General features: G+C 39.2%; 1 protein-coding gene across 5 annotated transcripts in view; it reads left to right on the top strand.

The window, feature by feature from the left end:
- Positions 1-11,603, top strand: part of iqsec1b (IQ motif and Sec7 domain ArfGEF 1b) — a 234,192-nt gene that overhangs the window by 59,605 nt on the left and 162,984 nt on the right. For 3 of the 5 annotated variants that reach the window (XM_005726692.2, XM_005726694.2, XM_005726700.2), the window contains exon 2: positions 2,761-2,790. The exons of the other annotated variants lie outside the window; for them this stretch is intronic. In XM_005726692.2, coding sequence (XP_005726749.1) covers positions 2,761-2,790 — 30 coding nt within the window. The remainder of the gene's footprint in view (positions 1-2,760; positions 2,791-11,603) is intronic. 5 annotated transcript variants of the gene reach the window in all.

Genomic DNA, 11,603 nt, shown 5'->3' with positions numbered 1-11,603 from the left:
TTAATGAGTTTTTTGGGTTCATTGAGAACATGGTTGTTGTTCAATAATAACATTATTCCTCAAAAATACAACTTGCCTAATAATTCTGCACTCCCTGTATGTATAGTGCTTTCTTCCTTCCTGCTCTTGTCAGAGCATACTGTTAACTTCACACTGTTAAGTTACTGTTTCAGTCCCTGTTTGAGTTCAGGTTCTCTGTGTCCTAGTGTGTCCTAGCCACAGTTTTTAGTTGCTCTTCTCTTGGACTTGTTTTTTTTCTGTTTGATTTTGTATATCAGACAAAAATCAAATGAAGGACTCGCCTTTTGATCAACTCCACCGTCCTCTCTGTCTGCATTCTGGGTCCTTACTTCCAAGTCATTCACATGAACCTAACTATATGTGTTTTGAATTTGGCTAATGATGTTACATTTAACAGCTATGTGCCATTTGTGAATGAGCCAAATCGGAGAGCTGGTTCTTTGTAGTGAATGAGACGGAAGAGCAGAATCTTCAGTCACTCGTTCTCAGTCCATGCAGGCAGGGCCAGGACTTTATTTTGATGGGCACAACATGTGGCAAATCACAAGCAAAGACAGACTACAGTCATGCAATTATGTGAAAGGAGAGGGTTGTAAGTGCAATGGTACAGGCCAGGTCCACAGAGAGGCAGAGAGATGGGGAACTGGATTTAAATATAATTGCACTGAGAAAAAGTGAAGAAACAAACAAAGAGAGAAAAGGCTACAAATATGAAAATGTAAAGCTATAAACTGTAAAATGAAGATTTGGCTAAAATAATACCCATTTATAAACCCCATGTATTTTGTTCCTAGTATTAGTAAATGCATAAAAATTAAGGCTTTTATGAGAACACTGAATGCAAAATTGTTTCTCCGCACACCAACAACTCACAATTGTTAAATTAGGCTAAGATAAAAGGCTCTGAACGAAGAGCAGTTTGGAAGACATGAAAGCCTGCTCTTCTGTCTGGTATTGGATGCAAATTCTAAGAAAAGCTTGGCTATCTGGCATCCTTAGATGAGATCATTAAGTGGGTTTTATCTGCCTTCTTCTATCTCATCCTTGCCAGTTACCAGTTAGTTTAAGGGGGAGTGTCACGTTTCCCCACAGCAAACAGGGGACCCACACTTGCAGTCGGAGGTCTCCCTGCTGCAGTTGCCTTGTTTACAATTTGCCGTTGATTTTGCTTTTGACAGAGGACAGGTGAATCTTTTTGTTGGTCTCACACTGACAGATCATGATTTCCTTTGGGCACATCATCAGTTCTCGCTTACTTTGTTCTTTCTGTTCCCCTCCTATCGTCCCCACTCCCAGCCTCCTTCCGACACTCCCCTTGCTGCACTCGCTCTCCATGTCATCTGAAAACAGTAGTGACAAAGTAGAACATCTAAAGTTCAGAAGTGTCTCATCAAAGCAGCTTTGTACAGGCAGCGTACCATTATGCCATTAGTAAAGGATTTGCTACGCTTCAGTGACTTTGTCTCGGGGAAAAACATGGCATGGATGAAGGTGTCAAAGCACTACCACCTCTGCCAGCATTTGTTTCACCTATCTCTATAGAGTGGAATTCACTACAGTGGAATTCAATACAGATCACACTCATTAGCTGAGTATTGAGCACCAGGAACCAAAAAGGCTGACAGTTTTTCTACTGAAGGGAGAGTGAAGAAGACAAGAGCCCTATTAGCAAGATGTGCTGAGAAAGACAACCTGCGTATAATGAAGGAGTCCTTCAAGCCACATACGTCTGGCTGGTCTTATGCTCCCTCAACTGGTCCAAAAGCGGTGAAATAGAATTTTCCAGAGTGAGACTGATGGACGTTAACGACACCCTCATCCTTTCAGAGCCTTTTTAACGATGGAATTTTCCTCCTCTGTCTTTGAAAGGATCTGTCCCTTTATGTGACCACCGGCTCTGACATAACATCCTTTGGAATCTGTGGGGAGCAAAAGTCATGCTGGCATCTGTCATTACACACATGCCTACCCGCACATCTGGCCAAGGTCAAAAAACCAAATATGTCATGTTCCTTTATAATTTAGGTCATTTTGCTTGTAATTTCCTGCGTGCTTTAAGCTTTAGTTTACGTGCCCATTTCTGACCATCAGCTGCACTGAGACAAAAATGCAGAAAAAGGCATCTGCCAGCTCTTATTAATTTCACATAAAAATCCTCTGAGTCAGACTATGATTAGAGTAAAATGTTGAGCCAAGGAAAAACAAGTTCCCTGCAATGTTTGTGGTTTGATCTCAGCTAAAGCAGCTCTGAGGTATCAGAAGAATATTTTGACAGTGCTGAGGTACAGCTAAAGTAAACCTCATGCATAATTTACACTGCTTGTAAATAAGTATTAAGCAAAGCTACAAAATCAGACTGGATGTAGAAGACATGGTTGGTGTTCTTGTTTTTCTGGCCTGTGGGATTTAACTGTCCTAGACCTGCTGGTCTGGAAAAAGCAAAGAAGGCAGTTTTACTTTTTTAATTGACACCAAAATGTTTCACTGAACTGCCTTCAGATATGTATGATACAGAAATCCAGCCAAATATGGCTGCTTTCCCTTTATGAACTTTCATTGTTCATTTTGACCTGGTCAGAAGTGCATTATCTTGGTTTTTGGCTTCAGATGAAGTTGCTATTATCAGTCTTTGCAAGCTGCAAAACAAATGCAACCATTTTTTCTTTTATTTTTTTGAGTATGTCGCTATTCCACTTTTAGTTCATTGTTTTTCCTGATTGATATTTTTGTCATTTGCAGATCTGAAAGTGAAAGTCAGAGATGCGTCAGGTATGTGGTGCCCGGCTCGCTGTACATACGCTGTCATTCTTTTCTTATGCCCTTCTAGACGTCTGCTGCTGTGCACTCTCACTTATCAGCACTACCCTACCCATATAACTATACTGCTATCCTCGGGGAAGCAGTGATATCATAGTGCTCCCTGCTGCGTTTTCTCTCTGATTCTTCTTTTCCATCGATAGATTTATTCCTCCAGGACTGTTTTGTTTTGTACTTAAAAAAACACATTTACGTTTCGTATCAAGGACTTTGCAAACTCTGACTGGTTTAAGAGGAGAATTGTATAAACTAGATAGATATCAACTCAAGTTACGCTAGTCCTAACAGATTCACTGATTTTAATGCCAGTCCACTTCACCTGATTCCCTTCATGCTCTTTAGGCTGCTTTAGCATGGCTGCAGTTACTGCATATCTGCAAAATGCTTTGTAAACCACCTCCACCCCAGCTCCTTCTTTCATGCTGTTTCTGTGGCTATGTGAGTGTTCCTTTGACTGCAGCTGTCCTGGCTGGAATATATTAGGTTCACACACATGAACGGCTGTATATGACTGACCATCTCATTCTAAAATCCTAGCTAATATTATGCTGGTAAGATTTTCATCATAGGATGTGCCTAGCTATAAAAATGTCAATGACAAGGCTCTGCTTTCAGCTGATGTTAGATGTTGATTTGGATAACGTAGTTTCAACATCAACAGTACAATGATCGTAACTTCTTGGCATCCACAAGGTAACCCCAGCTCATGGTTATGTTTTTAAATAATCTGTTAAGGTTTTACATGTAGGTGTTCTAGACAGGCCAAAATGGACTGGGGTGTGTCATTAGCAGTGTTGGTCAAGTTACTTGAAAAAAGTAATCAGAAAGTAATTACTGATTACTTCCCAAAAAGTAATCCCATTACTTTACTGATGACTTATATACAAAAGTAATTAGTTACTTAGTTACTTTTAAAAACATGATTTACACCCTAAATAGGTGATAAAGCAATAGATCTTTCATCCCAATTCTACCTTTTCTGCATAATCCATCATATAAAATGTAATCAAATGAAAAAGTCTCTATTTAAAACTTGTTTCATTAGTTTTAATCTTTTAGCTTTATGCATCAAGCAAACATTAAATTATATGCACTCTTTCAAATAGATGCAAGTAAAACACAGCAGAAAATAAGTAAAATCAAAGACTCAGCGGTCTTGTTGCTCTATTTTCACCTGTTTATCAGGAGTGGGGCAGGCGGAGGTTTGCCCTGGTACAGGTCTGTTGCAGCCGTTATGTCAGTGGAAGGCAGTTTCTCTGTGAATTTTACACTATCGTTGCAGCGTACTCGGTGCTTGCTCGGAGGTTTAGGGTTTTTTTTCTTACCACGTAGTGAACAGCAGACACTGTTTTTGTCACTTTTTACGGAATCAAACTCAAAGTAAGGTCAGTACTTCCACGCTTTAAACGCTGCACGGTCATACTCTCTCCAGCACTCGATATATTATATTATATATTACCTATTGTTGATCTGCACACAGCTGTTGCCACGAACGTTGCACTGAATGAACACAATGAACACTGAGAACTGCATGTCCAAATCCCTTTCAGCCTGCAAAAACACCAATGTTTTTTCCCCAAGACAACTCATTATTAACTGGCATACTGCTAGTGATGGTAATGGCTCTCGGTGCTTCTGGAACTCCACAGTGTCCTGAAAGAAAGCAGCGTGTCTGTGTGGGGATGAATTGAAGGCCTGTCCCTAAGAGACGGAGGAATCAGACAACGTTCCAAGTTAATCACAGGGCAGCACAACACTTTCATCACAGCTATAGATGCTCTGGCTGGATGGGGCTGTGACTCTGTAATATGTGCCTGTAGTTCTGATGGCAGATAGAACTGGAGTTACCTGGGATATAAATGGAAAGTTGTAGATGCACCAGTTTGTCAACGCATCAGCCAGTTACTATTGTACTATAGTACCGCTGAAATCTTTAATTGCATATAGTTTTTTTTTGTAAACCCTATCCCCCTATTATTGTGTGTACATATATACATATACATATACATACCATTTGTCTGATTTAATAGTGCTACTGTGACTACTAGGGGTGGGCGATATAAACGATATAAATTTGGCCAACGGTAGAGATTTTGACTATACCGCTCTATCGTGATAGTGCATGTTGATGATGTCATCAAGCTGCGCCTGTTTTGGTCAAAAGCATCACAGCGGCTACAACCATTATCATCTGCAAATTATGCCGGGCGACAGTCATAGCAAAGAGATGAAGCACTTTTGAAATAAGGGGAAAGCCAAAAACGTTTTAATTAGTTTCAAAAATCTCTCAGTCAGAACATGGTATGTCATGTTTAGGTGGAAACTAGCGAGCTAACTTCCCGTTAACTTGTAACTTCGTTAAATTTAATAAATTCTGTTTTCATGGATGCCTGGATGTTAAACTTAATCGTTACACCTGGTAAAGCAGCAACGCTGATGATTTTATTAAAGATTAAAGAATTTCGGCCGTAATGCTCTGACAATCCATCAAGCAGTGCGGCTTACCAAAGTTGTACTAAAACATTTTTTAACAGATTTCTGCACGCCCAAATCGGTTCGAGGTCAGTAAGCACAACCAGAACACTCTCGATTTTTGAGAAAATTAAAGGACTTTATATGTGCCTTATAGTGTGGAAAATACGTTATACAGAAGAAAAGAATATATCGTGATATATATCGTTACCGCACGTGCTTCAAATTATATCGCGATATGGATTTTAGGCCATATCGCCCAGCCCTAGTGACTACAATGGACGTAAGCAGCAGTGTTTACTGGGTCACTGTTACAGTATGAGACTGCTATTTACTTTGTACTTTTTAATTTAATTTTCAATACCCCGAGATGATTGTTGGCATCTGCAGAGTAAATAACTTGGGAGCACTGCGGGGGAAAAAAGAACGAAAGAAGGAAAACGGTGTGAAAAAACTCAAAATTTCCTGATAATTTTCTGGCAGTACAAACTGTTGAAACGTGAGGCCAAAGTGAAGAGAAGCATAGAGAAACAATGGCCAACAAACGGGAGAAAACAGAAACTACAGCATGACATGCACTATATAAATATGAACACGATGAGTGAAAAGTACTCTGTTACTCTGTTGCCACTGAAGTATGCTGTTTATTTTTTACAAAATCCTGGTCCCCACAAGTTTGAAGGCATTTTTGAGACTCGAAATGTGGCTTTAGTGACAGGGTTACAATTAGGTTATGGTTAGATTTAGGGTTAGACATTCATTTTTCATGGTTAGGGTAAGGTTAGGTCCTTTACCCTACACACAGGGTTGACCAGCCAGCAGTCACTTTAGGGGAAACACTGGTAAAACCTTTAACTGAAATATGAGAACCACTCATTTAAATTACATCAAATTGAACACTACACTTATTTGTCTGTCCTGCAATACATGTGCCAAGTTTGAAGCAAAGCAGATGTAATAGTTTCTGAGACAGGAGAAAAAAAAAGGCTGACATAGAAGTAGGTTTGCTCCAAACAGCACCTTGGACGTCCAAATGCACAAACAGTGCAGCAGGCAACACGGGACTCACTGCATCCGATTATCAGTTGCATTCTGAGAACCACTGCAAAAGAACCACTCTGACTGTTTGGACATTTCCTGACCTTGAAATTGGTTTTGTGTGTTTGTGTTCTATTTTGGGTTTTGTGGTAATGTGGTGGAAAATGAGAATAGTGATCTCACATCCTTTTCAGAAGCACCGTCAGTTTGCTGCATCAGCAAGAGCAAAATATTTTAGAAAATATAAGAATGATTCTTAAAGTCTGTATTCAACATCAGCCCTCAGCCCTTTGCTCAAAAACCTAAGAAAGAATTTTGTTTAATGTGGTTGTTGCAGGACCATCTGTAAATCGCTCTGCATCAACGTAGAAATTAAGCAATTTATAGGTAAATGCATCAAAGGAATGACACTAGATTTTGCTTAGACAGGCTTAGAGTTTGTCTTTGCACTTAGACTGCTTAGAGAATAAAATGGGTTATGGGCGTTATTATACTGCTAATTTAGGTTATGCTTCATATGACATTTGAGGCCAACATAAATAACACACTACTTGATGTAAGTGGCTTTTTTCTGTGGTTATAGGCTGACAACATCACATTGATTAAAAATTAGAGGACTTGTGATTGTCTTTCACCAGCTGCTGTGTGCTTGTTTACCCTCTTGAAGTAAAGTTTCTGTGATGAAACACAGCTATATGGACTGTACCAACTTAAGCTAATTAGGGAGGTGTTTTTTTCCTTACGTCTGTCCGATTTATTTTGATTCAAGTGACGACCTCTGCTGAAAAAGTGTTAAAATAAGTGTTAAAATCTGCAGTTGCACTTGAGACTGGCTCCAATAGCAATGTTAAAATGTTTAAATTAACAATATTAAGAATCATGTTTATAACCTGCTACAGAAGACTGTGTATAGTTTTTTCCCCCTCTTAATAACAGCTGTGTAGGATTATTCTTAAATAACTCAACTGGATACCAGTAGGGCTTAAAATTATGAGCATGGCTACTTTGACAAGTGTTGTGTGACTCCACTGGACCTCTAGTGACACCTATAACTGTGAAGCTGAATTTAAGAAATAAGTGCTTAAAGTTAAGGTTTTAAAAACATGTTCAATGTCATCTTCTGTCAGTAAGGAATGTTTTGTCACCAGGTTGGTTGGATGGTTGTCATCAATAGACTTACATTAGTTTATGTTAGCTAGCTATAAACAGAACCACTAATTCAGGAGAATCAGTCTCAGGGGGTCACTTTTGTGCTGGCCCTGGCTGATATACCATGAGTTTTATGTTCAAACCGTGGATATGCTGCCTACTTTCACTAAGTGGTTCTTAGTAGTTTGGCTAGCTGCACTGACAGGAAAATCCTCATGTTAGCTGTAATGTTGGGGTTTGTGAAGCACTTTCTAAATGAGGACCGTGTGGAGGAGAGCCTGTTAGAGCCTCTAATACTGTACATGAGAGTTAGGATGAAAATCTTTAAACTTTATAGTATTAGATATTGTGCTGGAGCAGGGAACCATTCTCACTTCTGTTGGAAAGGATTGCTAACACCTGATGAAGCATACAGTCACAGCTCATGGGTTATGTTTTTATATGTTACTGGCCCCATTCTGGATACATTAAAGTTTGGAATAGGCTTGATACATTACGCAGTTGGCCATCCAGACATGTTTCTGATATCACAGTTCTGTGAAGCTGCAGGTATGGTGAAAGTGGAAAAGGATTTCATCAGCCTATAAAAAGGCAAAGACTTACAGGACTGAATTGTTGACAGAGTAAAGCCTCTCTCTTTATCGGGTCAAGCATAAACTCTCATGAGCTTATGCTTGGGAAGGATATTGAAGCTTTGTAACAGCCTTCAGTGCACTAACAGAACCTCATTCCAGGAAAATGGAATTACCTCAGCTGTAAGCAGTAGCCACACTTTAGCAGAAGACAGTGTGGGATATTGAGGGGAACAGGGGGTCTTTGTGTGTGGTGGCTTACAGAAATCATCACCAGCTCCTGAGAGATGACTGTCAGCTGTACTGTTCCACTTCACGTCTCCACTGTGGGACTTAAAAACTGTCGGCAGTGTCTTATTGCAAGATCCTGCCTGTGGCTGCGTTAGCTGCAGTGGCGCTTTGATGAAACGGTAGGACACCATACTGATGACTCCAAAGTGGTGGTTCAGATTCACTCCGCTGACAGGAAAATTACTTTTTGTCCATTGACCACAGAGGTTAGCAAATTACCAATAGACCTGCCACTCCACTCTTAGAAGCTATATGAGCTAGGTTTTAACTACGCAGCAGAGTGGAACAGAGGTGGGAGTGAAGGTGTTCAGGCTGTACATTCAAAATTTTAACAGCAGATGGATGATAGTAAAGCTGCAGTGTCTGTTGTCTCTGTTATTAAATTTGCAGTGGAGTGAAAGTAATGAATATATTTGATGATTATTTTTCAGATCTAGCAGCTGGAATGCAAATATTTACTCCCCAAACAAGAGCTTTTCACTCTTTTCTTTTAATCTGAGCTTTGTATTTTATGTTAGTCTCAAAGGAGTCGGACATGAGAAAATGTTTTGTTTGTTTTACTAGATTTGGAGAGAAGGGTCTGGCTGCAGCCACTGTGGAGCTCCACAGTAAGCAGAAACACGTGACCTCGACAGCAAGTGGAAACACGTGACCTGCATAGATTCAGTGGAAACTGTGCAAGTGGATCATAAAGGCTGGGACAGAGTCATTCATATAGATGCCCAATATGCTGCATGGCTGAGAGCGGCCGGTTCAAATCCGACCCATGGCCGCATGTGTTCACTGTACCCTTTCAAATAAAGTCATAAAAAGGCCAAAAACCCAACATGGAATCCTAACCATACTGTGGAGGTAACGTGTTTCTGCCTACTGTGGAGCTTCACAGTGGCTGCAACCAGGTCCTTTTGGATTTGGAGGGATAGATCTTTTCTCAAGGAGAAGTGTCACACAAGTGTTGCATTTCCACTGTGTCATCCCTGGTGACAACTCCCAACACTAGCTCAAAACTCAAAATCTTATGGAGTCGTTCTTTGTTTCCTGATTGTTGAAACTTTTGAGAATAGAGTTGTTGGTTTGTTTGTTTTGGGGTTTTTTTTTTTTTTTTTTTTGGGGGGGGGGGGTGCTACAGTGCTAATCACTGCGCCACCAAAAATACATTTTTTATATAGTATTTTAATAGCAAAGTGTTAGGGTTGGAGTCATGTACTGATTCTTATGTAATGCTTTTCTACTCTAGTTGAGTGCTTAAAGCACTTTTTAACATGCCTCATTCAGCTGCTTTCTATCTGAACTGCAACTGTGAGCAACTTCAGGTTCAGTAGCTGGCCCAAGCATACTTTGGCACAGAGACTGGAGCATCCAGTTATCACTAATCTTCCAACCTTCCAGTTAGTGGATGATTTTAAATATTGATATTTATTTATTTTTGTGAGTTATCCAATAACTAGCACTGTGTTAATCTCTTAAAATCAATCATGTCACTGGCAACCCATGTGAGGAAACGACTGGAAAACTAGGGTATATTACAATTGCAGGGAAATTTCCTGAATGCATTTTGACAAACTATTTTATTTTTACATTTTTTGCATTTGCAAATGACCTAAAACAAACTCTACCCACAACCCTAGACAATGTGCCAGAAGCCTGATAATCTCATCAAAGCATTTTGCCGATGCTCATTTTCATGAATCTAATTGGCTAGTTTTGTTGGCAAATGATTTGACATTTTATTTCTCCCAACACAGCTCTATCCACTCACCAACTGTCAGAGATGAAGAAGTTGCCACCAAACAATCCAAAGAGAGATCAGTTTGAACTGAATAAGAAATCTGAGATGCAGATCGAGAGGTCCGGAGCTAATTATAACTGATACCAGCTCATGCTGTGACACATCAAGGAGATCAAAAATACATAGATCAATAAACAATTGAAGACACGTTCTTCTAATTTGCCTGATGGCAGTCCAAGAAAGTTAAAGGACATTAGCATACCCCATGTATTCCCATGTCACCTTAGAAAATTGAAGGGTCAGAATTGCTGCAGAAGGTTAACTGTTAATAGTGTCATTTTATTTATTTCTTTATGACTGTGCCATTGATATTCATTTTAATAGCAGGCTTCAGGATAGCTATGACAATAGCTAAACCAAGACATTGGACAGAGTGAGAGAAAATATGGTGTGTATCCAGAACTCAAGGTCTGATTTGGCAGCAGGGAAAACCCTAACTTCTGGCAGAGGAGTGCAGCTTGTGGAAAATACTCATAAAACCCACATAATGAATTCTTTGTGAGTCCCATGGACTCTCTTTCAGAAAGAAACCAAAGAAATACACCTCTGCACTTACTCGAGTAGTCATTTTTAACCATTATCTAACAGAGAAGAAAAATCTCTTTTTTTTGGAAGTTTGCTAAATTGCCCACAGATACAGTAGGGGGAGAAAATTATTTGATCCTCTGCTGAATTACAAATTCACTTCTAAAGAAAAGAGTCTTAATTTTTGTAGTAGTCTCATTTTATTGGAGAGAGACAGAATATTAACCAGAAGTCTGTGGAAAAACAAACACATGGCATAAAAGTTATCAATCGATTTGCCAATGACATTAAGTGTTTGCATACCTCCAACCCAGTCAGAATCTTGGCTCCCACAGATTGCTTGTGTTTCCATAGGTTTCTTTACTGCTTAAACTTAAGTAGTTATAGTGTACTTTTACTTTACATTTACATCTCCTAGCAAAACACAAACATCTATTCTGCTCCTGTGCTTATATTTGACTTATGCATTGTATATAAAGCTGTGTTACTACTATTGTACTGTAATGCTGCTATAACTACTAACACCTTGCTTTGATGGATTCACACTTCAAATTAACTTCAAGTCAATGTTTTGAAAAGAAGCAAAATGCCCTCTGTATACATGCTGCTGGCTAAGCATCCTTCTAAGTGATCTTAGCAAGAGACTGTCTTAACACGAAATTAAGGTATCGAGGAGTAATGTTAGAAAAAAGGCTGAAGATTTTTATCAAAGTAAAATCTATATGAATATCTAAAAATATGTATATATTAGGGGTGCAACGATACACAAAATTCACGGTTCAGTTCGGTTCGATACTTTGGTGTCACGGTTCGATATTTTTTCGATACAAAAAAAATGTTCATGCTTTTTTAATTTGTCATTTATTGAAATTCTTATAAATATATATTTTAACTCAAATGTTCAGTTTTTAAATTTAATGTTGCTGAAA

Source organism: Pundamilia nyererei, unplaced genomic scaffold (assembly GCF_000239375.1).
Source record: "Pundamilia nyererei isolate P.nyererei 1_Seehausen unplaced genomic scaffold, PunNye1.0 scaffold00021, whole genome shotgun sequence".
In the NCBI taxonomy this organism is placed as follows: Eukaryota; Metazoa; Chordata; class Actinopteri; order Cichliformes; family Cichlidae; genus Pundamilia; species Pundamilia nyererei.
This window is presented reverse-complemented; position numbering and strand designations above follow the sequence as displayed.